Source organism: Drosophila yakuba, chromosome 3R (genome assembly GCF_016746365.2).
Source record: "Drosophila yakuba strain Tai18E2 chromosome 3R, Prin_Dyak_Tai18E2_2.1, whole genome shotgun sequence".
Lineage (NCBI taxonomy): Eukaryota > Metazoa > Arthropoda > Insecta > Diptera > Drosophilidae > Drosophila > Drosophila yakuba.
Window position 1 is genome coordinate 23,623,477 of NC_052530.2, and position 25,498 is coordinate 23,648,974.

Sequence of the window (25,498 nt, forward strand, 5' to 3'; positions counted from 1 at the left end):
GCACTTTAAAATTCCTAATTGCCTTTCGCATATAAATATGTAGTAGTGGCGTATATGTCTATTAATTTTGTATATGGCTATATTCGTTAAAGTAAAAACTGCATTGCACATTTTGTCGGTGTCCTGCTTTGTTTTCAGTGTATATATATTTTGCGTTGATCGATTTTGATTAGCGTTCTGTATTTTGGTTTCAGTATTTGATATCCTCATTCAATATAAAAATCATTTCATCTTTATTCTCTTATCTAAACATTCTTCTTAGTAACTTTAGCGACAATTCCCCGTAAAAAATTATATATAAAATAAAATAATATTAAAATTAATAAAATTGTATATGCAACCTATATCATTACAACATTTGTTTATATTGCGCTTTGGACTTGCAGCAAAAATTTGGCACCAAAAATAATCAGAGTAAAAATAGAGCATTTCTAAAAACAAAGTTAAACAATAATTGTAAAAACTTAGCGAAATTTAATCTCACTCTCTGTGGGTCGCCAAGACCCCTAACTTCTTCTATAGATATAGCTTTCAGCGCTGCGCGTAGGTAAAATCCGTCTGAGCATGTGCATCCTGACTGCCTTGGGGAAGATGATACAACGGGCTGTGCTGGTGATGATGATGCTGGCAGCCGGACACCTGCTCCACCTGAAAGCCATCGGTCTGCCGTTCCAGCGTTGAATACCTCGTGGGGAGCAGCCTGGGAAACTGCTCCTGCTGATCCTGTACCACCGAAAAACTCAATCCACACGAGCAGTGCTCGATATGGGCCTGCGCTGAGGTCAAACCCGGAGTGGGATGCACTTGTGCCTGCTCCGTGATGATTGTGGGTGGGGGAGACGGCGAGGACAGACAATCCTGGCAGTAGTAAGTTGTATCTGCCATCTGATGATGCAAGTGAGTAAAGGATGATGGCGGCGGTGGGGGAGGTGGAGGCGGCGTCATCGAATGAGTGGACGAACTGGAGTCCGTGGATTCCGATGCCGTATCCGTGGCCGTGCTGTCCGAGGTCGACGTGGATGAGGATGGCTTGTGTGGCTGATGTGGCTGATCGGGTGGATGATGGCAGCGACATATTGTAACTCAAAAAGTGCCGCCATCGTGCTGATGACTAGATGAAGATGTGGCGATTGCAGATGCCGGTAGTGGCGCTTCAACAGCAGAAGGTGGTGGTGGAAGGGTAGCCAGCCCCAGCCCGTTCACCGGATGCTGCAACGTGCTATAACCATCGCCATCTCCATTCTGCTGCTGCTGATGATGGTGACTGTTTGTGGAATGGTTCTGATTTGGGTTCTGACTGTGATTGAGTTGTGTGGTGTTCGCTTGTGTGCTGGGATGCGGTGAGTGTGCCTCATCAAGTGAAATGTTGACCCCATTGCTTGACACGGCCAAGGATTTGGGCGGAATGGGCGGCGGCGGCACTGGAAAGTCCTCCACATCAAACGAACTAGTCGAACTCTCCCGTTGCGTAATGTTCATTGATGCTGTGGCATTATAGTCCAAGCTGCCATTGCTGCTGATGCGACAGTGTTCCCGATGCTGCACGGTAATGGTCGAGATCGACGATGAGTCTTCGCTCAGGTTATTGAGATTCATGTGGTTCAGTTCCCTGGAGCTAGTCGTCGATATGCCGGAGTCCCGGAAATCATTGGGGGCAAAGCAGACGCTCAGGTGACTACCGCTTCCGTCCTGAAAGTTCGGGGGCAGCGAGTGCGGCTGTTGATCTGCCTCTGGATCATCGTAGCTAATATCAACAACGGAATACTTTTGGCCATGGTGTTGCTGCTGCTGAGAATGGCGACGACCCACAGCATCTCCAGAGCCAAAGTCATTGAAAATCAATGGATTTGACGCCCTCTTGTCCGGTGTTATTCCGCGCGGAGGCAGCGGAGGAGCATTGGGAGAATTCAAAGTCGGTTGTCGCTTCGGCGGGACCTCCGGGCTGTCCATTGATCCGTTTGCCATAAAATTCTGCGAGCGTGGACGATTTGGCACTGGGGGAGCAGCGGCATCCTCCAGAGGAATACTCAGACTCTCCTTACTCAGCGTTTGGTAGGAACTGAGTGGGTCCACGGGTCTTACGGTGTCTCCCGGTCTCGTGTAGATCTCATCGAGATCATATACATAGTTGCTGTGGGCATTGGCATTCAAGCTTGAGGAAGCTGTCGCCTGAGCCACTCGCTGCTCTGTGGGCAACGGTGGTAAAGGAGTATTTACAATGCTCTCGGAGTGCTGACGTTTCAGTCTGCCCATGCCGGATAAACTTTGCTTGAGCTGGGAAAAGCGTTCCAACAGGCGATTGTGCAGAGGCTGAACTCCACTGGGCGCCAGCTGACCGTGCAGCTCGAGGGCTTGCTCCAGAATCTGGATCTGCTCCAGGATCAGAACCTTTAGCCGCTGGACATTCGCTTGCTGTCCAGCACCTTGCGGAGATTTGAGGAACTGCTCGGAGAAGAAAGCCTCCTGATACTTGCTTATACCACCCATGACATTGGCATCGATTGTGCCCTGCAGACGCATGGAGAAGGGATTAATATTCCTTTTGGGATCGCGCTTATACTGCACGATCAGCTCGGACAGCTCCTTGCCGGCATTGCTGATAATCTCGCAAGCGTACTCCACTGGCGTTAGCTCCTGCATCGTCTTCTGTTTAACCTCATACCAGCGCAGAATTCCTGGCAGTGGACTAGCAATCTCTAGAATGGTGCGTTCAATCCACAACGACTTGAACTCATTGTCCTTGTCCACTGTTCCCTTGTACATGGGGCGATCGTAGATAAATCGGGTCACATCGTTGACCTCGTAGAAACGAGCTATTTTCTCCGGCACTGGAACCATTGCGGTCTTCAAGGCCTGTGCATCCCCAACAGGTCTTACATTGCTGATCTGTATGTACTGATCCGGAGCATTCAGAATGGCGTTGTCCGGCGGACTGTTGTTGCCCAGGATCTGAGCACTAGGAAACTCCGTTTGCAGTCGCTGTGTGAAGGCTCCAATTCTCTCATACTCCAGTCCACGATACACAAATTGCTTGTTCTTGAATATTATATTGAATTAGTGAACTAAGTTAATATGATTTATAAAGCTTTTAGCATACCCGCACAAAAAGTGGCAGTCCCATTCCGTAAAATCCCACCCGGAAGTATTCCGGTTCCGGTCGCAATTGAGTAAGGATATTCTGGAAGAACTTGGCCTCCTGAATGAGTATTTCACTTAACTTGTTGTAGTCAAAGCGCCGGGTTTCGTATAGTTGAGCCAGCTCCTTGCACAGCGGAATACCCTTTTCCCAGCATTTTCCCTTGTCGAAGTATTTAAGGATCTGCAAGACATAATTAAGGTTACTGTATATTCCATGGATGGTAGAGATGGTGGCTAACCTCGTGGTATAGACGCTCCTTGCGCTGCCACTCTGGCTGACCACTATTATCGAAGGGGGCAAAGCTCTGGGTCTCCCGATCCCAACTCAGCATGGAGGCGTACAGTTTCAGCGTAAAGCCAGCCTCTGTGTAATTCTCAGCCTGCAGGTGCAGGTTGTGCAGCTTGTAGATGTATCTGCAGGTTTAAAAATGAAATAAGAAACTGGAAGAAGCCGCATATCAACTGGCCATAGACTCACCTCAGATACATCTCCTTCCGGTTGATTTCGTTTTTGTAAAAATTAAGCAGATTGACTGTGCAGGTCATGCGCTTATCCCGGTTCTCCTCGCCCTGCATTACGCTACGATAGTCCAGAAGGCGCTCCAAAAGTCTGGTGACTGAGGCTATGAAAGCGATGCCAGCCTCCTTCCAGTTAGGATTCTCCACCTGGACTTTCTCCAGCAAACTGATAGCACATAATAAATAAAATTACTAAGCGCCTTAAACAACGGCAAAGGGTGAGGATTACAAACAAATAAAATATACAACAAATGGACTAGCGGAAAGAACTACTTTTAAGGCAAGGAAAAAATTGCACTGAGTTAAACTTACACCAAGCTGAGATGTTCCCTTTTTATGGATGGCGATTGCAATGAGTGTGAAGTGAGTTATATATGTATATTTACAGACATTTACAAACATTTATGTACAACATATTGCCGTAAAGCATGTTTTGCAACTTACATGGTGCTGAACAGCTCCCTATACTCGTCGTCACCCTTGTTCTCGCTGATGAGCAGGTCCAGCTTGTCAATCAGTTCGCTCTCCACCAGACGGAACGAACCACGGGCAGCCTGCTCGAGCAGATTCACATTAATTACCCATGCTTGAAAACGATAAAACAACAACCCACCTGCTCGCACTGCATCATGTCGTAAAAGACTGAAAGCGTGGCCTTCCGCAGAGCTGGCTCCGGTACCAAAGTGACCTCCAGGAATGGACCCACCATCGATGGAATAAAGTGGAGCTTCTGCTCGCCCAGCTGCGACCACATGCTGAGTATCTGGAAGCCCATGAGCACCCGCATGTCCCCATGCGAGTGGAGTATCTTCAGCCTCTTGGGCTCCCTATATTGTTCCAACTGCAGGGAGGGCTGTGTCAAGAAGGCAACAGCCAGACTGAAGTAGCTCCACCAGAGCTGCGAATCAAAGGCCTGGGGTCCCAAGAATCTGTAGACCAGCGGCTTGGCGAACTCCTCCAGCGACATGCGCAGCACATCGTTCGCGGCCAGCTTCATCACCAGCCAATCGTTGGGGAACACATGCCAGTCCTGGGTCAACAGTTCCTCGTACACCAGCAATGATTTGCTAAGGAACTCCTTCAGATCCCGCGGATCTTTGTTGGGACTCAGCTCGTCCCAGTAGCGCTTGTAGTGCGTCTCGTCGAGCAGCTGCAGCAAACCCAAGAGACAGGAAACCAACTGCGGCAACACTGCATTGGATCCCTCCATTATAATGCTAATGGTACGGATCAGTATGCCCAGTATATTCTTGCACAGCGAGTCCAGGTCGTGCTGTAGGGTGTTGGTCACCTTGTCGCGCTGCTCCTTCTGTAAATCGTACAGTTGGCTAAGAATCTCCGAGAGAATCTCAGCACACAGACGCAGCTCATCCCGGCGACTGAGATGCATGCGCAGGTGCTTGCAGGCCACCGAAAGAACCACAGTGCGGGAATCTGAAATTGAGTTGTAAATTAGGCAAATTGGTAATTACTTTCAACTAATGTAACATACCATCCTCGTGGAACAACTCCCCAGACACCAGATCCTTGACAGCATGCAATTTCGCCTGAATTAACCGAATGGGAGCTCCCCGGGGAATGGCGTCCAGCATATTCCGCGCCAGCATGCCCAACTCCGGAGCGGGGAGCGTGTCCTTCAATTGTTCCAGCACCACTCCCGTCGAATTAAGCAGTGCCTCCTGGGTGGGAATGATGACATCGTACGAGGGCACAGCCAGCATTCCATTGAGGGCCGTAAAAAGGGAGTGGAGGTCCCGCTTGAACGAGTCCTCATACTGCCCACCTGTTGCCCTGGCAAACAATTTCCTCGACTGGATTAGCAACTTGAATATATACTCCAGGGAACCGAAACACTTCTGGAATGGGTCGGGGTGCTCTGCCTTGGTCATGAACACGGCCATGTGCTCCACTGAGGTGATGAGTCCCTTGTAAACCAATGCGGCCGCAAAGTGATTCTCGATATACTCGTTCATCACCGGACGAAAATGTTGGAACTTGTTGCTCTGCAACAGACTAAAGATGCTCACGAGGACATGGAAAACGAGGCCCGAGTGCTGGGTGCTGTTACCCTCCTCATTGGAGAACATGGCAAACAGGGCGTCCAGCACGTCCTGCAGGAACTTGACCAGCTCTTCGTCGTTCAGCCGCAGGACTCCCGTCAGCGAGTCCTGGATCGTTTCCGGATATGTGCGCCACTGCAGCAGCGATAGAAGGTCAGCGTTCTGGGTAAGTTTTGTGGAGCAGAGCAGGGAGCGCAGGACGAACACTTCCTTGGAGCTGCGACTGAAGCAACCGCCACAATCCATTTTGGCCTGTGCATCGCGAGGTCTACACTGCAACCGCAGATAGTTGGAGGCCTGAAGCTTCGTGGGATCCTCGCACTTGTACACATACAACTCGTGCTGGCCGTCGCCCAAAGTGGCACCACCGGTGTCCATAAGCCTGGCAAAGCTGAAGGCGAATAGCTTCGGTTCCGTCTTATCCCTCGTCGAACAGTGCCGGAACTCAAACCTCACATGAGCAGTGGAAAACTTGTCGATCGGCACGCTGAGGCGCAACATCTCATTCCAACTGGGAGCATTCTGGTGATACAGGATCATGGACTTGTACTGCGTCTGGGATTCCATGCCGGAGGCACCCCAAAGGCAGTCGGTGAGAACATTACCCGCCACATCGAGCACCACAACCGTCACAAGGATATTCTTTCCCGTATTCTTTCCACCGCGCTCGAACTCACCGCGCTCCAGAGTGAGGAAGAGATCGTTGCGGACATCTCCGGGCATGATGACATCCGGGAAGCCCATCTTCCTGGTTATCGTAGAGCCCTGGAAGAGCAGCGGTTGCTCCTGCCGCGCCTGACCCAGTCCACCGTGCAGGAGCTTTAGAGACACAACAATGCCCTGAGTTCCCTGACTCGTTTGGATGGGCGAGTACTTTCCACTCGACTTCTTGATAATCAGTTCGGGCAGCAGGTGAAAGTCCTTCTCCTCGCACTGGAACAGCTTAAAGTTGTACTCCCGCTCATCGGAGGACTGCTCCAGACTGCTATCGAAGTGTGCAATGTCGCCCAGCGAGAGAACACCCACTCCAAATGGTCGACGGAAGGTTGGACCATGACCCAATGTGCCACCCTTCTCGATCTTCTTGATAGAGTCCGACTGAATGATCTTGCCCACGCGCATAACCACGGCAACCAGGTGAAGTTCCTCATTGAGATCAGCGGCACCTGAAGATATTAAATGGTTTACAAGAAGCATATTAAGATTATAATACATTTTTAATGGATTTCATCTGCTTTTCGACCATGTTAATATAATAAATGCCTTACCCAGATCAGTGAACACCGTGCAGTTGCTGTGCAACCGTTCAATGTAGTTGGAGAAACCATCCTTGGAGATCTTGACCAGAAACCGTTCGGACAGCGGTCGCATGTGACTGCCATCATAAAGGAAGAAGTAGACCTCCGCATCATCGCCACCAATCCGATGGCCAAAATCGCGCATGCAAAAGTACAGATGATGGGTGAGAATCTTCCGCTGCGTCTTCCGCCTCAAAGTTCCCCGACTCTGTGGGTTATTAAATCAAGAAATATTACACAATCCCATTGGATATTCCATTACTAATTATACCGAGGAGGCCTTGGCGTTATCAGCACTGCTCACATGGACATTGTAGAGCTTCACGATGCCAATGCCATGTGGATCCACCGCCAGTGGTCCCTCTCTGGGCACCAAGTCCAGGCCAAGTTTGCTGCAATGATCGGAAAGCATTTGCCGCTTGATTGATATCGCTATCATGAGGTAAATGAGGGAAGGAAACACCCAGCTAAAACAACTTTGCGACTTTGTCACGTTCCTCGACAGAAGACACATTTCAATTAATGGATCGTGGGATACCTTCGAATGCAATCAGGCTGGTTGTTTGGAAGACCATTAGAGCTTTAAGGAAATTGACGCATTCGTAATTAATTGTCGCTTGACGGAGTCGTGCGGAGCGCCAAGAATTAAATACAAATTTGGTCAGTCATCATGGGTGATCACCATTAATCACCCGAGTATAAGCCCAAAATAGAACACACCGCGAAGGGAATGATTTTAGGCAATTTCAAGAGCGCTCCAGCTTCGCAAGGGAGATCCCATAATAAAACATTGCTGCTGCGGGGGAATAAATAATTCAATATGTTTTGAATAAATGTCTATACTATTTCTGTATTGCTGTTCATTAAACTTTTTATCTCAATAAAATCTTTCTGAATAAGCTTATCTGAAAAGTATGTTCCTGTTCTGTTTAATATGCAATGGTACTATAAACTATCGAGTTCCATGAAGTCTGAGTAATTCGTAGCATTCATGCAAATCGAATGAATCAGTGCCAAGGCAGCCAGAGAACCTGTCACGACACCGCTCAACTTTCAGAAAGTAGCTCAAATCGAGAATCAATCGAGTTCTATCGCCAAAGATCGTATCTAAATGGATTGGGTCGATCATTAACTTCACACTATCTATGCCCAGTACGTGCCTGCTGTTTCGTACGGTGGCTACCGATTGGAATTTACATGATGATGATGATGATGATGATGGCGATGATCAGCCACGGATCTTGGACACACATCGCATGGCCCGCATGACGCATAAATTTCGGCTGCTTACAGAGGCGATCGCCGATTGCCGATCCAGCCAGATGAGGTACACAAAAAACTACACCAGCTAATGGGTTCACGGCATTCCGGTGGCGCATGCGAGAGGAGCAGAGAGAGAGAAGAGAAGGGAAGAGCAGAGAAGAGGAGGAGCGGAGTTTCGGCCAGGTTCACAGCCAGGTTGTGGCGGCCAACGTCCAACGTCATCAGCAATATGTTGACGATGCTGCTACCACGGCTACGCTGCGCCTTCTACCTGACTTACGCAGCGAGAGAGCCAGGCATCTTTTACCATCCAACCTCCAGCTCCAGAACAGGCCGAAGAAGCCGTTTTGCTGTTAACGAGGCCTAAACGGCTTCGCTCTGGCTCAGGTGAAATTCAAAATGAGAAGAAGAGACAGGGAGAGAGAGAGAGTGGGAGAATCAGAAGAGAATCTCCATTTTGGAACCGGAACCAGTAGAGAAACAAAGGTGCTATGGTAGAGACCTCGGAGAACAAGATTTATGGGTCTCGTCGTCTGGGGAATGGTAATCTCTGACTCTCTGGCCATATAGAGATATATAGGTTTGTGTGGGGTTTGAGCCACCTCTGTTACGCCGGGAGTCGTGGCTCTGAGTTGACGTGACCAAATGAAGCACTGCGACTCGAAAATGTATCTCATGGATACAAATATGAGAGGAGCGCGTGCGCGGCTGCCTGGGACCCGCAAAAATACAAAACGGTAGCCCTGCTGGTAATGAACACTTTAAGTCGCTTTTAATTAAGTGCCTGACCCAAAGCTCAACAGGTGAAGGGCAAGGGATACAGTCAAATGTATTCCCCCAAAATGCTCCAAAATGCCAACCGCTGCTTTGCTTATCTGAACAAATTCTTTTTTAATTAAGCCTCGCCTAAAGTGTTGGAAATCTATGAAGATATGACACAACAGAAAAAAAAAGGAAGGCGGAGGAGAACGGAGAAGACGCAACAAGATGGAGAACCAGACGATACAGAAAAATTTAATTATTTACACTTCGATAAGCAGGGCTGTCAACCACAAACAAAAGCAATAGCAACAACGCGTTCGATGGCATTGTATCTATGGGTTTGGTCTCACCAGCGGCCCAGATACACGGCATATCACAATCACACATGCCATATATTTCGTATTTAATGTCTTTATAAAAGGTGTAGCTGGCAGATACATTTCTGGCGAGCGGCGAGAGGCCAGGCCACATCCACATCCACAGGCCATAGGGAGCATAGGGATAAAGGCATGGTAACCGGCACATCGGGAACCCTCAATAAACAAACAGTGCAATGCGCAGGGAGGCGAAGTGGAGCGCAGTGGTTCAGGACATGGAAACAGCAGCACCACCAGCAGCAGCAGCAGCAGCCATTTCGAAATGCCATTTCATTATGGCCAAGACCGAAGAACGCAGCAGGCCAAAGCCACCGAGCTGAGTCATTCCACTGGGGCAAGGAGTTGCAGGTTTCGAACTTGGAACTCAAAAGGGGGGGAGCATTTGGAGACCAAGCTCCCAGGGAACTGGGAGGAATGCCTGGCAACAAGTTTGGCGTTGCTTGTCTAGCTCTCAGCATGCAAATGGATCTTCATTTCGGAACCCTATACACTGAGAGTGTATGCGATCGGCCACATCGTATATATATGGGTATATGTATATGGGCCTGGAATATGACGACGAATAGTTCCTTGGACTTCCACTTGGCGGACCCTTCAGAGCGGCGTCTGTGCTGTCAGAGGATTCGCTGGACGTGGAAACGGCGATAAGTTAAACGCACAGGCAGCTCCAAGTTCCGAGGAATTAATTGGAATGCACTTGGGGTCCACCTCATTAATTTCTTTACTCGAGTTTGAATTTGAGGTCCCATTAATTTAGAGAGGTGATTAATTAAAGGATAAATAATTGCATGTGCTCGCGATTGCATAAGAGTTGAAAGTATGTACTTGAGTCTTCAAGCTATCCAGAGCAGTAGTATTAAAGTTTAAAAACCCTATAAAGCTAAACTCGAACATAAAGAAGAGATCTACAGTTTTGTTTTTTTGAGCGCTGAAGTTTTAAATATATCTTTTGTTCTTAAACTCTTTTATTGGAGGTTCCAGTTCTGGCTCATTGTGTTTCAAAATCTTTGTTTGGCTTACATCGACTTAACGGCGACTGTTTAAGCTACCCTAACTTAATCTCCAATCCAAATCTAGCTGATAAAGTTGTAGAGAATTCCACTCCCCAACCAGAGAACAAGAGTAATCAATGGATTTACAGATTTTCAATCCAGATGTTATTGGGCCGCGTTCAAGTCTGTTCAAGATCGAGGGAAAATCTGGGAATTGTAGAAACTCAGCGAGAACTACCTAAGCGACCTGAGGTGGTTGGGTGGGTCCTCTGCACCTCGGCACCTCAATACTTCTACAGGTAACAACACCGGGTCTCTCTGGCTCAGGTAAAAGGTAATGCGCGAATGCAGCTTGAGTGTAATTGGGAACTGGGAACTGGGAGCGGGAACCAGCTGGGATCGCTGGTTCCGCCGGAGAGGGAAAACCACCCAGATCGAAAGAGCGACTCTCTCGCGGCTCGGGAAGCACATATACAGTGGATCGTTCGGTTTGCAGCTCTGCGACTCGGTTTTCAGTAGGTTTTTGAACGCCGCTGAGAGCAGCTGCACATTTTCGAGATACGGATACGGGTATGGTCACCATAGTCTGAGTGGTTTGAAATCACAGCTCAGCAGCACTGAGCAGCAACCACCAAGCTGCACACGCACACCACCATCGCCGAATGCAGTTGCGAGTGCAATTCCAGCTGAGTCTGTCCGTGTCTGTGTGTATCTGTGTGTTTGTACTTGTGTATAATAGAAATCTCGAATCTGCAACAAAGTTAAAAACAAACAGAAACAAAAAAAAAAACAAGCAAAAAACCAGCCAGAAATTATAAATACTGAGAGCGAAAACCCGTTTTCCAAAGTGTCAAAGTGGCAGCAATAAATTTAAATGCGAGCGGAGAGCTCTGAAAAGCGGAGCTACTTCGACTTCAGCAGGAGCAAAAGAATCACTTAAGTGTGCGAAGGGGTCGTCGCAGTTCGGTTCTGGCCAACTGGCAGGTTGCTGTTGCCAATCTTGGTAGCAACACCATCAGGAAAAAATGAACAAAAAAAAAAACAACACAACACACCAAGGAAAACGACACAAAATGAGAGAGAACAGTGGCAACAACCGATCGGATCCGATCGCGACCGCTCCGCTCCGCTCCCAAAAAGAAAATACCTTAAAACCAGTTTCTTTTTTTGTCTTTTTCGAAAGAAACAAAAAAAAACAAAAAGAAAAAAAAAGAGGGAAAAAAGAGTTATTGAAAGAAAAAAGGCCAGAATTGAAGTTGGGCCCGAAATGAAGTGCTCTCCGCGCGTATCTGTTCGTGTCGCTGTGTGCGTGGTAAGATTGAATGTTCAGTGCAGAAGCTGATGCATTTAAAAGGAGTAGCTGCCGTTGCGCAGATACAGATACTTTGCGACTTTAATTGCCGCGCGCATGCGTGCGACAGAGACGACTCTATGCGCCCTGCGTGCGGCTGTGTGTGCGTTTCGCTCTCGGAGTTACGGATTCACGGATTCCGATTCCGACTCCGCTTCGGATTCGGAGTTATATACGATGGGATCTGTCGTGCCGAAATGAAATACAGCCAAAACACACACATAAAACACACAATAGCCCAAAACACCAAAAAAAATTTGCATATAAACAAAAGAACCGAGAAGAAAGCCAACCAGAACCTGATCCACGGCGAGCCGAAGCCCAAAAACCCAACTCGAAACCCAAAAAAAGCGCCGATAAAAGTCCAAAAAGTGGAAACAAAAAGAAAACAAAACCCCTTTGGGATTTCGGTCTCTTTGGGCATTTGGCTGGGGACAAAGTGAAATTTATGCGTGGGTTGACAAAAAAGCTGTACCGGTTCTGAGAGCCGAGTTCTTGAGATGAACTTGTTAGCTATCTAGTACTTTTTGGGGCCTGGGGGTAACACAGGCGAGGAGGGCAGGGCATTCAACCTGGACCTGAAGCTTAGCGCAGATTAGATTAGATTGCACAACATACTCGCATTATTCAGTTAGAGAGAGAGACTGCTATGCTGCCCGACATACAAACAATTCCGGCACTGCCCAAGCACTTACTTAATTGTAAGTGCGGCTTGTCGACGATAACGCCGAGAGTCCCAGACAACCAATGGTATGGGATGGTATGGTATGGTATGGCATGGTATGGTATAGTAGTGGAGCTCAGATTGGGAGTGGGGAGGAAGTGTGTTCGTGTATGTGAGGCTGGGTGGTGAAATAATTTGGAATATGTCATGTCTGTCCTAGATAACGCACAAGGCAAACACACAGTACACAATCAAGTATGGCAAACGAAGTAAGGCAGATTGCAATGCAGTCGGCCAAAGATAACTTGTGCTCCCAATGCAACATCCTTTCATATCTTAGCACTAGCAAAAGAAACAGAGTTTGGAATAAATAAACGCATTGTTAATTCGAAACGATATACCCATTTCTCACAGTGTCCCGCTGCTCATTTCATTAATGTTCTCTCTCGTCCACTTGCAGTTAGCTTCGTTGCAGCAGCACACCAACCATCAACATGGCGGTCTTTGGCATGGTCTCGGCTGTGTCCGGCTTCATCAAGATACGCTATCTGCTGGACAAGGCGGTCATCGACAACATGGTTTTCCGCTGCCACTACAGGATCACGACGGCCATTCTGTTCACCTGTTGCATCATCGTCACCGCAAACAATCTGATCGGTGAGTTAGCACCTCCTAAAAATTAGTGCAGCACTGCAAGTGTTTAGCACTTGAGTGGCCCAGTTTGTCAGTTTGCCTTTGCAATTGCTGCAATGCTGCTAATGCAGCACTAAATTCCAAGAAATACGATTCGATCCATTTGAATTCGAGCTCTTTGAAACGGAGGCAAAAACGCGTGCAGAGCTTTCACAAATTGACCGCAACACGTCGTTCATCGGATTTCAACTAAAGCGATTTTTTCGAATGACTCATTCGATATAGCTCGCCACGGGTGGTGGCCCTGTGCCTCGCCAGAAACTGGCGTGAAAATCAATGTAACTGGCTCAAGCTGGGCTCATTGGATTGTGTCTTACATAATGGTACTTGTTATTAATATGATTTTACATTCCCACGCACTTTTAAGCGAGCTGTATATTACACTTGAAACAATTATCTCTATTCATTCGAAAAAGGGGTGATAAGAAAAAGGCCTTGAGTAAACAAGTGCTAAGCGTTATCAAAAATCGAAACTAGTAGTCAAAACACATTGACAACGAATAATTTAAAAATAAATAATAAAACGGCAATGACATTCGGTTGTGCTCAAAAATGAACGAGCCATAGTTCTTACATAAATCTCTTTTGGTCTTAGTGAAAACTTCCTGACTTTTATACCCATTTCACTAGACTTCAATCCGATCTAGACATCGCAAAGCCATCCCAGCTTCAATCCAAATATTTGTGCATTAAAAGAAGTGCTCCAAAAGTGAACAACTGACAAAACCACATTCAAATATTGACGCTTGGTTCTGGGAATTTCCCATCCAGCCCGCTCCACCTTCGTCTGCAGCTCCATTTGTATCCACTTTGTTTGTCCAAAAAGGGGGAGGAGTAGGAGTGGGAGTAGGGGTAGTCAGAGTGTACGATAAAGTTGGGGCGCACCCAAAAAAAGGCTGTCTATCTGTCCGTCCGTCCAGCCAGCTGAATGTTGCAGGCACTAGGTTTACCTAGGCACGTCTGCAGCCATAATAAATGTAACCGTAGCATAGTCGTTACCGCACCCACAGCGTCGACAAATTGGGACCGTGGGGCCAGCTCCGCCAGACAGCCAGCTCCACCAGAGAACCATAGAACCAGAGTACCCAGAGATTGCCCTAATGGCACTTGACGTTGACGAACGGCTGGCGAGGAGGTTTCTGGCGAGGAATGCGCTTGCGTTTCCCTTGATTTGAATTGCGACGAGGTCGAATGCATATCTACAAATTATCTCTATCTCTGCGCTTGCAGGCGATCCCATAAGTTGCATCAACGACGGCGCCATACCGATGCACGTGATCAACACCTTCTGCTGGATCACCTACACGTATACGATACCTGGTCAGCAGCATCGGCAAATCGGAACGGATGTGGCTGGTCCTGGATTGGGCAATGAGTACGGCCATGAGAAGCGCTATCACAGCTACTATCAATGGGTGCCATTCGTGCTATTCTTCCAGGTGAGTGGAGATCGAAGATATATATACTATATATAAGAAGCACTAAGTCTAGATTTAGTGAATGGTTTACATCGCTCAAGATTTATTTGGAAATCCATATGACTTTTTCAATGCGTAATGATCTCGTGTTAGTGTAATTGAATAATTCCACACGCTTTTCCCAATTTACATGATGATGAGCAATCTTGCAATACGAAAAGTTCCATCTTCTGTATAGATAAAGTGAACTTAATTGAAGTCTTACTTAGTATGTCTGTAGCCTATCACATGCTGCGCACTTTAAACGTGACAAATGCGGTTTCTTTAATTTATTGTAATTCCCGCTTCCGACCAAACTAATCTGTTAATTATTTCAGGGGCTCATGTTCTACGTGCCCCACTGGGTTTGGAAGAACATGGAGGACGGCAAGATCCGCATGATCACCGATGGACTGCGTGGCATGGTCAGTGTGCCGGATGACTATCGGCGGGATCGTCAAGACCGGATCCTCAAGTACTTCGTGAACAGTTTGAATACCCACAATGGCTACTCGTTCGCATACTTTTTCTGCGAACTTCTTAACTTTATCAACGTGATTGTGAATATCTTTATGGTGGATAAGTTTCTGGGCGGTGCTTTCATGTCCTATGGCACGGATGTGGTCAAGTTCTCGAACATGGATCAGGACAAGCGCTTCGATCCCATGATCGAGATCTTTCCCCGACTCACCAAGTGCACGTTCCACAAATTCGGTCCTAGTGGATCGATCCAGAAGCACGACACCCTCTGTGTGCTGGCACTGAATATCCTCAACGAGAAGATCTACATCTTCATATGGTGAGTAGTTGAGTCGGTTGCTTCACTTCAAAGGGATCTTCAATATTTATTCGCTTCTTGTAGGTTCTGGTTTATCATCTTGGCCACCATCTCCGGCGTGGCTGTGCTCTATTCACTGGTGGTTATCATGATGCCCACCACTCGGGAGACCATCATTAAGCGTGCCTATCGCTCGGGACATCGCAAGGAAATCGCCGGATTGGTCAGGCGTTTGGAGGTGAGTCCACAACTGAAACTTTACCAACTTTAAGCTGTATATTAATCCGTTTTTGGTTTCTCCAACAGATTGGCGACTTCCTGATCTTGCACTTCCTGAGCCAGAATCTCAGCACAAGATCCTACAGCGACATGCTGCAGCAGCTCTGCGGTCTGCTGGGAGCATCCCGAACCCCATCCGCACCATCGACCCTGGAAATGAACCCCATCAGCCCTCCGATTTACCCGCCAGTGGAGAACTTTGGCGGCGGCAAGGAGACGGAGACATGAGCCCATTGCCACGGATTGGCTTCAAAACAATGATTTCAATGATTTCTCAATAATATTTGTAGAAGGGGGGGAGAGATAGAGAGAGTTGTGTGTCATGAGGTTAGGCATTTCCATTTCTACCACTAAGACTGCGGAAAGAGAACGAATCAGCAATTGCACTTTCGGAGATCCAACTCAGTAATGTTCTGTGCGAAATATATTTAGCAAAATTATAAGGAAATAATCTTTGAATTTGGTCCTAGGCAAGCGAAAGACAGGTGCAGTTCGTCATTGACACGAGGTGAGCCACAGAGTGAGAAGATACAAAATAAATCAAATAAAAATGAAAATAAATATGAAAATGAAAAAAAAAAGATGATAAAAGAAACGAGAGGGACACAGGCAGACCGTGCAATTTGTAGGTTGAAGATGATTGATTGATTGATTGAACGACGATCGAGGATATCCCATATAACGATTTTGCTACTTGGTATCGTAGTTAGGTCGTTGACAATGATGCGCCATTTAAAATATACACTTAAGTTTAGCAGTTAGCTCGATAGTGGATAGTGGATAGTTCGGATCGAGGAATACCTATGCAGCTATATCTGCTTACCGCTCACGCACGCTCACGAAACGTTGATCTATATAAAATTGTAGTAATCGAATGGGTACGAGATACGACGAGGAATATGATTATGAATATTTAAACGAGTATACACAATGCTCTCGCTATTTTTGTCCTAACATTTAGTCTACAGATATATCGTAATTTTAAGCAATTTTGTTTATAACAAAATTATTGTGATTATTGCTAGAAAAGAACACATTTTACATAAAGCAAAAGAGAACCCAAGCTATCTAAGTTCAAAGTTGTAATAAATATTCTATATACAATTTCAGCTAAACTCTGGACTTATCAGTGGGCGGGAATTGATTGTGGTTGTTGGATTTCTAAATCACGAAGGTCGCATTTTGCATTGTTCTGAGAAAATCTTTGAGTTACAATATAAGTATAACGCATTTGTTGAGAGTACTTATAAGCAAGGAAAACGCTTTAAGTTCGTTTACATGGAACGCCTATCAATGAAAGCCTATTTTTAAAAAGCTATCGTTGCTTTTCTTAGCTTTCAGTATCCAGTAGCTTTTAACTTACCGATTGCCCCAGTCTATCTTGGAAACCACAACCATCTGAAGCTCCAGTGTCTGATCCTGCGTCATGGTGGCACTAAGGAGTTCCCTCCGACTTTCCAATATGGAAAACATAACCTTGCGCAGGGTTTGGAACTTGTACGCTTCGCGATCCTGAGAAAGATTGGGGATGGTTTATCAAATGAACCAAGTAGTGGGTACTATAACCACTTACCACATAGAGGCGCTTCCAGATCTCCGACCATTCCCGCAGAACCTGCGTGCATTCGGCGACGACAGGATCGATTTTCGACAGGTCCTTGATGTGTATGTAGGTCTTGGGGAAGAGACCCACTGCCCGGGACTTTCGGGGGCAGGAGCCACGGTACCAGTGCTTGCACTCCTCCACAATGTCCACCGAATCGCCGACATCCAGTGCCAGGCCAAACCGGACATTGCCGTGCCAGTTGTGGATGGCTGTTTGGGTGAGAGATGGAGGGAGAAGATGTGTAAAGATGAGTAAATGAAAATGAGAGCAGGAAAAGCTAAAGCTGAAGTCCAAGAAGCGGCTGGATTACAACCAGTTGCGTTGCCACTTCTTGGCCATGACATTGCCCCAGGATGGACGGCGTGGCAATTAAAGTGCCCCCACGAGTGGCCACTTGAGCATGCCACGAGTGGCCCGGCAACAATAAATACTTCAACTATAAATAGGCAAATGGCAGCAAAAGGAAAATACATGTATGCAACCGAATGTGTGTATTTTTATGGAGCCTTAGTGTGTATATGGGGGTGCCTCCCACTTTCTCTCCGTTGGGAACACGGAACAATGAGCAGCACTTGGCCACGCCGGCAATCGAACACTTTGGCTCCTGAATGGATGCAGCAACCCAAGTGCCATGGAGCCCACAGTCAAGCGGAGCTCAAATTGGAGCCACATCGCCGGGCTGTGTGATATGCTGGCTGCTGAATGTATCCGCAATGCTGGATATGGTGGCTATGACAACGACTACACTGCCAAGTTTGGTTTGATTCCAAAATGTAGGAAAATTGGTAATCATTCGATTAAAAGAACTGAGCCATGTGGTATTTAGATGGATATTATTCTTGGCATTTACTAAACCACTCAACACATTCTGCTGTGTGGAAGCTTTCGAATAGTATACAGTATTCTCTATTTAATAAAAATATAATCCCAAACTAACCCCTTTCTAATCAAGGAATTCTAAACAGGTGAGGCGTTTAAAAACGATTTCTGTGTTTCATAAATATTCATGTTCCAATGATTTGTAGGATTACAACGTAAGTCCCGCATTTGCAAGAAATTTCTCCACAATCATTCTCGATCTAAGGGCTCTTAATTGGTATGCCGAGCAGACCATGTCCGATTTTTCGCCGTGTATCAATTACAAATGCAAGGCACACTCTGTAGTCCGGGAGGCGCCGCAAGTCGAGGAAGCCGGCCTTCTGATTCTGCTGCTGCTGCTGTTGCTGCTTTTTGCTTCGGCCAGGGTGGTGCTGATGTGGATGGTGGTGGTGGTGCTTCTGGTGGAGGTGGTGGTGTCTGTGGGATTGGGTGGCTGTTGCTGTTGCTGCGAGTGTGGATGTGTATATGTGGCTGTGTGGATGTGGAGCTCCCTTGTTGAAAGACAAACGAGCGAGCACGGCATGAGCATATCAACGAAAGGAGCTAATAAAACGCACGCCCAAACAGACAGATAGACAGATGGTGAAGGGGATTCGGTGGGTGTCGAGGAGATGTAAAATGAAATGCTTCAGTGCCATGAAAATGGGCAAACTGCTTCCTGTTGTTGCTACTGTGGCTGTTGCTGCTGCTACTGTAGATGCTGCTGTTGCTGCTGCTTTATGGCTGCTGCTGCTGATTCTGCCATGGCCCCAACTCCACTCCACTTCACTTCAGTCAGCTTTCAACATTTTAGATATACCATTCGACAACCGCCTCTAACTGGCTTCAATTTGAGCTGCTCGTCGCGAGTGCGGCAGCCCGATTTAAATGAATTCTGGAGATGCTAAATAGCGAGTATTTTATAATTTAAAATGCCAGTTGAAGACCTCCGTTCCTGGCACTTCAGTCGGCGCAGGCAAACACTCCAGCAAATGAGCACACATACCCACACTTTGGCACTCGCAAAAAACAAGGCAGTGCTTTAAATTTATGGAAATATTAAGTTGCAAATAATAACTTTAAGCAGGAAGATCATAGCTCTTTGAATGATTTCAGAGGAATATAAACAGCTGTTTGTTTTCCTTACAGAAAAGACATAAAGCTGCTCCATAAGTCTGTTGGCTTTTTGCTGAGTGTACGTTCTCACACATCCCGGATTCCACAACGCAATAGGCAAAGTGCCAGCCAAGCGTTTGCACTATTTAGGTCAGTCACATTAGGAAGGCGTCGGCTTGGCAAGCTGCTAAAACTCAAAGCCAACTGGAAAACCCAGCCACAAGTACACTCGCAGAAAAGAGCTAAAGAAGCCGAAGCAGGATCTGAAAAGCCATTCGTACTGCAACACCTAATATCAGATCAAGTGAAGTAACTCTCCGCTCTAGAATGTTGTATTTTACATTTTAAAGACCAATTTTCGTAGGTGAGTAGGCTTTTATGTTCCTTACCATATCCTAAGCATACATTAACCACTTTTGCCGAGTGCATAAATACTTTTAATGAGCTAAATGCCAGCTTAGGGAAATTTTAATATTAAATTTCATAAAGTTGCCTTGAAGTGACGCTGGAAATTGGCAGGATCATCGTAGGCCGAGCCGCATAATTACTTTTACGATGAATGCAATATCCCAAAAGGCTTCGCTTACATCACTCTTTTTGTGTGCCCCGTCGTCACAAAGGGGCAAAGCTGGGGTAGCTGCCAAGGAAGGAAGGAGCGGAGGACACAATGCCCACTCCAACAAGTCCGCAATGTCAACAAACGTATTTAAATAAAAAAGTCGTTAAGGCAAGTGCATGGCAAATGGAAGAGGGGTTGGCAGGGGAGGGCGGGGAAGGGTAAAACCCGAGGCGGAAAATAATTTTAAATTAAATGAAAGAGCACTGTCTGCACTACTCGCTGTGTGACTCAAACCGCAGCCGCAGTTCAGCTCAGCTCAGCTGCAAGTGGATTAAATGAGCTGGGCGTAAGGGGGCCCATCTTCACACTTAACCCTTCTACGACGCCTCTGCCCCCCCTGCGACGCCCCTGCACTCAAGTGCCACTGGGGAGGCTTAAGAATTTAATTAATTAATTGTGTTATAGCCAGCAATATGAGGTCGCCGACAAAGTGGAACTCGCCGGCTGCGGAAAGGGAAACCACGGGAATGTGGGTCAAGTGGCTGGCCAAAACCACTAAAATTAGCTACGAATCGTTTAGGGTTATAGCTACGCCAGAGAGTTACCTGTAGAGAAAGGCTTAGTTCCTCGAAACTCCGCCCCAAAACTCAAAAAAATAAAAAACACCTTATAGTTATCCATGACACATTTATGACCCCAGTTTGTATGATTTAATGAGACTTTGGCACACGAATATTGCTTAAAGTATTCCAGTTTAGGTAAAAAGTTGTCGTTAAAAGCAAACGAGTTATACAATGGCGTAGAATCTCAAAAAAATGACTACATAAATAGATTAGGATATAAATATATAGAAAGATACATATTAATTACTTCAAAGTTTCATTGCAAACTAGCCATATAAACTTGTACTTATGTAAGTGACTCATTTTCTAAAGACTTAATATAATATTATCTATTATTTTATTTTTGAAATATAAGACCTATTAAGTGTTTCTGCTGGACGGAATCGATTGAAACCTGTTCGCAGGAGGAAGCATGACCCAAATGTCAATCAGATGTCATTATCACTGACATTGTCTGAATAATAGAGTTGGATGAATGGATGCTGGAGCTGTATCTGTGCATGTAAAGCGAACTCCCAGCTAAACAAAGCGCACTTCCAACCATTGTCAAGTGGATTTCATTACGATTGTGGAGTAAAAACGGGTATGTGAATACATATGTATATATATGTACATATGTATATGTATGTACTTGTGGTTGGGGACCTGAAATATTTGCTTATTATATGCATTTTGTATCTCCCGATGTGGCGGGCAGTGCTGTAATTAAATGCATTTCATATATGCCACTCAATTGAGTGCTTGCACACTCGTTTGTTTTCTGTTACTGTTTGCATTTTGTTTTCGCATGTAATTACTTATTGCACTTTAAGTGCACATGGCGCACATTTGGCGCTGTAAATTGGTTTGCTCATTTTGGTAAATCTATATTTCATGCCCATCAATAAACGCCAACTGTTAATGACCATTAATCACCAGCAGGAAGAACTTGTTAGCTATTTGTATAGTGAGTGCATTTACTTTCCGCCCAACTCCAACTGCTTATCTCACCTGCCTTATCGATGGCAGCGGCTACTTCCGTTTTGGGGGGTTACCTATGGCAGTACCCTTCCTAGACAAGCATTTACATAAATCAGTCCACGGGGACGGGGTCACCAACATCAGAGCCATCCCATCCGGAAGGCAGTGTGACCGATAATGCGCCCAAATGCGACATTCTGATAAATTTCGAGTGTGCGTGCGAGCGGGCTGTTAATCATACGCCGTGTGTGCCGTGTGTCCCGCAAATGGCAATTCATAAATAAATCGTTAAAGACGAATTATGGAAGTACAACTCAAATGGACGAGTGTTCGTTCCATACGCACCACTCGAATCGAATCGGAAAATAAATGAAAAAGAAGCGCGCTCGCCGAGCATATTAAACAATGGAAATGAATCAATTTTATGCGCACTCGTGTGTGAGTGTGTGTGTATATATGTGTATGTGTGTGTGTGTGTGTGGTTGGTTGTGCGTTATTCTGAAGGAAGGAAGCGCTGCACAAATTTGTGCGGCCAAATGCATAAAATGAATATTAAATTAAAGTTGAAACTGAAATTGCCGCAGCGACAGCGGAATTCGCTGGAAAAAGCAGAAAGACAGGCGGAAAGTCGGAGCGGCAACATCCGGTGCCGCAGGCCTGTCCCTTCCTTCCTGCCCCCGCCTCCGCCCTTCAGCCCCCGTGGATTCATTCAGATTTTTTGGCAAAAAGTTGCGTAAACTTTCAGCTACGAATCTAAGTTCGCCAACTCCCGAACGAAGTGACCCGCATGGCCAGGTCCAGGTCCAGATTTACGAGGGTTGCTCCGCAGAATTGTCACCATTGTGCACGCGACTCACTGCGCAATTGAGGGCAACGCTACGGTCCGACCTCGGTAAGCTGAACCTTTTGAAACTTTACTTAAAACTTTACTGTAAACTTCATAAAAAGCTACTATAAATTTCCCTTCAGCCAACTCGGGGCGAGCTAACAAAATCAGAAAATGTTTACTGATCATAAGAGATGGTTTTTCCCATTGAACAGTTTTGTAGCCATTCTGCAAATTTCGTAAATCAAGTTTATGAAAGAAATATTGTAATGGTAAACATTTTTCCCAAGTGCTTACAGTTTCTTGTGCAAACTCAATAACCACAAACCGAATGTAAACATGAGTAAAAGCCTGATACATTTGAAAAATGATTCCCCATATACTCGTACACGCGGTGACAGATGGTGGCTTCAGCTTTCAATTTATTGATGTTTGACTGTATGTGCAGCAGCAGCGGCAGCAGCAGCGGTACAGTAATTACTAATAGGGGCAGAAGCAAAGGACCGAGGGCTGCGGACAAAGAGTGCGCTGGTAATGAAGTCATTGCCCAGCAGTTGCAGTTGGCCAGCACGTGGCGCTGCCAGATGAAAGGACAGGAGGACAGTGAGCCGACAGGCAAGGAAGTGGGTTTGGAGTGGGCGCAAGGGGGCGCAAGGGGGCGGGGCCGGGCATTGTGCAAGGTTAGGGCGTTGGCTTGACAGCGCCTCGAATCGAATCGCTAATGATGCTAAGCCAGCTGGATGGCTGGCTGGTCGACGACTGACTGATTGATTTGTGTAAACTCTGACCGCTCTCATGTCAATCTTTGCATTCTGGTTTGAATGTGGAGCAAATGTCAGCGCACAGCAGCAAATAGCTGTCTCCGCGATTGATGGCAAACTGGAGCGAACTGTAAGAGTATTTGGGTGGCAGTCACGAATATGGCATACCCTTTAACTGGCAACTCTATACAGTGGAGTATATGAACATTTTAACTACTTCTTTATAGAATGCCAACCAAATTTACCAACAATTTGCCATTTTATTGAAACCATTTAGGCGTTTTATCGTTAGGCAAATACTCTTAGTAAGAGCATCCCATAAACAATGAATAAGGGCGCTTATCTGGGCGAAGAAAACCCATTGAAGCGGCACAATGAATAAAACTTGGCACAGAGTCTGCCACTGAAGATGCTGTCCGTAGTACATCGCAAATCATCCGTTGTCGTTCGCTGGGTCTTTCATTTCATTTTATTTTGTTTTATTTTTGCTTATTTTACTTTGTTGACTACTTCCCTGCCCTGTCCCCTTAGTAATTTGTTAAGCACTGCCATTGAAGCGAGAAGTGCGACGAATGCGAAGATAATGTGGGCATCCCAGCCGAGGAGAAACCAACTGGTGGAGCTCAATGTGCTGCACAAAGAATATCCAAGATCCACTTGTATTGTTCGCATGTGTGTTATCAAAACACGCAACTTGATTTTCCACGCCGGTTACACACTACACACTGGTAACCGTTGAAATCTCGACTATTGTGCAGAGGAAAATATACTTGCTGTCTATTTATTTTGCTAAAAGCTTGATGCTCTTATGTGCTCTGTGACCAATTAGGAAGAAATAGCAACATATTCGTAGTTATATCCCTATAGCTGCGCTAAAATTCCCAACATGTTTTAGCTGCGCGATAGAAATTATATTCCTTGATTAATCTTGGTTAGTTTCTCCTTTAAAAATAAAGTCTTTTCCTTTTTTTTATATTCTATCTATCCAGTGGGTCTCATTACTAGTATACACTATATTAAATAGCAATATAATATTGTTCCTTTCACATCAATCAGCAAGCCACAGATCGAAATAATTTCCTATGACCCATTTCCAAAACGATAGAAACATTTGATTTGAAAATCAAATGAACTTGGAACGATAAAGGTTTTTCCGACGAAATAAACATTTCTTTAGGTGTTCGTAATTACGAAAGCGTTTAAATTGGCAACACCTGGGCTGGGAAATTGGCAACGCGACAGCCGTGCGCTGTGCGGGAAAACTGAGCGCGGGGAAAACTGTGTGTATAAACACATCAAATCGCAGCGCGGCAGCAACAACAAACAGGGAAATCTCTTTGAGATACACTACACGCTGCCTGGCAGAGGGGCGTGTGTGGGGGGGAAAGGTGCGGTAAGCTGAGGGGATGATGATGCTACAAACAGTTTGTGTACGAAAATAAGTAGAAGAATCGCTTTTCCTCCCTGCTCGGAAAAGTGCGGGGGTGGTTGGCATGGCATCCGGCGTTTCGCGGAAAAAAGCGTGAATCGCCGCAAAAGGCAGCAATAAAAACAAAGGCCGCGCACGTGACGCCCAGCGGGGGGGTGGCGGTGGGTGGTGGGTGGTGGGTGTTTTGGGTGGCTGGGTGGCATGGAAAAGTGGGGATGCACACCGCCCACTTTTATTATTTACTCACCAACTCCGTATTTGTTGTTCGAAGGTATCCACATTTTGTCGCTGCTTCTCCGCTGCAAGTTTGGGCACAAAAAAATCCAACTTAGCCGGCCACTCCCTGCATTTATAATTAATCAACGGATTTTTGCGGAGACACCCTTTTCATCGGCGAATATTTGCATTTGAATTCGCATTTATTACCTCCAATATTTATCAACAATTTTTCGCACTAACACACACACGCGTACATATCAACGCACTCAATATAACTTTCGCTTTTGTTGTTGTCTATCTCCCTCTCTCGCCCTTTCTCTGTCGCTCCTTTGCACTTTATCTTGTTTAATGACTACAACTACAAGCAGCAAATACACTTGCTACATTGCTGTTGTTGTTGTTGTTGTTGTTGTCGCTGGAAGGCAACGATCGCGGTTCCAATTGGCAATGATTACCGCTAGGTGGAAGAAAAGGAAGTGGCTGATTGGGAAGTCTGGAAGTGGTTGCTTTGCTTTTGTTGCCTTTTTCACGGACCCGCGCACACACAAACAAGAAAATCAATACGAATTTGGGACTCCCAGCCGCACTTCCAATTGGATTTATACACTTTGCGCAATTTCAGTTGCTTGTCTTTTGGCTCCGCAAATTATTATGGTTGCTTGCTGCTGCACTCGCGACGCGTTTAATTTTTGCTATTTTTTGCGTTTTATTATTTTTCGCGTTCTCCGCTGCGCAGCTTCCCGGGCGCAGCAACAACAAATATCCGTCCGCCGCTCAGCTGTTTGGAAAACAACAACAAAAATCGCGATTCGTCGCCTTATATACTGTGCAGTGTGGCCAGTTCTTTCGGGAGCGATTAGCTGACACTGCAACTTTGGTGGGAATTTTCATTGGGGCAGCAATGGTCACA

The 25,498-nt window shown here is 46.1% G+C and overlaps 2 protein-coding genes across 3 annotated transcripts; one reads left to right on the forward strand and one right to left on the reverse strand.

Annotated features, from left to right (window-relative positions):
• Positions 1-163: 163 nt before the first annotated feature.
• On the reverse strand, positions 164-25,382 carry LOC6538132 (dedicator of cytokinesis protein 3). 2 transcript variants are annotated; one of them, XM_039376342.2, is made up of 13 exons: positions 24,617-25,382; positions 17,205-17,446; positions 16,995-17,143; positions 7,287-7,407; positions 6,986-7,223; positions 5,150-6,883; positions 4,271-5,091; positions 4,102-4,211; positions 3,970-3,987; positions 3,617-3,823; positions 3,378-3,552; positions 3,098-3,319; positions 164-3,036 (listed from the first exon to the last, which is right to left on the reverse strand). In XM_039376342.2, exons 1-13 carry the CDS (start codon positions 24,648-24,650, stop codon positions 1,084-1,086), a joined length of 6,024 nt encoding a protein of 2,007 aa, XP_039232276.1. In that variant the 5' UTR covers positions 24,651-25,382; the 3' UTR covers positions 164-1,083. The 2 variants fall into 2 exon arrangements, with proteins under 2 accessions (XP_039232276.1, XP_002098667.3); XM_002098631.4 differs by lacking the exon at positions 3,970-3,987.
• Positions 10,862-16,746, forward strand: LOC6538133 (innexin inx3). The gene is made up of 6 exons (XM_015193187.3): positions 10,862-10,979; positions 12,885-13,081; positions 14,348-14,556; positions 14,913-15,373; positions 15,437-15,590; positions 15,659-16,746. The coding sequence occupies exons 2-6, from the start codon at positions 12,919-12,921 to the stop codon at positions 15,857-15,859; spliced, it is 1,188 nt and encodes a 395-aa protein (XP_015048673.1). The 5' UTR covers positions 10,862-10,979; positions 12,885-12,918; the 3' UTR covers positions 15,860-16,746.
• Positions 25,383-25,498: the final 116 nt, after the last annotated feature.

Bases quoted from the DNA above. Each gene is read 5' to 3' on its own strand.
- LOC6538132 (XM_039376342.2), bottom strand. From the start codon at position 24,650: ATGTGGATACCTTCGAACAACAAATACGGAGTTG. The intron at 17,447-24,616 runs GTGAGTAAATAA...TCACCCAAACAG, and splicing joins GAACAACAAATACGGAGTTG to CCATCCACAACTGGCACGGC. The intron at 4,212-4,270 runs GTGGGTTGTTGT...CTGCTCGAGCAG, and splicing joins ACATGATGCAGTGCGAGCAG to GCTGCCCGTGGTTCGTTCCG.
- LOC6538133 (XM_015193187.3), top strand. From the start codon at position 12,919: ATGGCGGTCTTTGGCATGGTCTCGGCTGTGTCCGGCTTCATCAAGATA. The intron at 15,374-15,436 runs GTGAGTAGTTGA...CGCTTCTTGTAG, and splicing joins AAGATCTACATCTTCATATG to GTTCTGGTTTATCATCTTGG. The intron at 15,591-15,658 runs GTGAGTCCACAA...TTTCTCCAACAG, and splicing joins GATTGGTCAGGCGTTTGGAG to ATTGGCGACTTCCTGATCTT.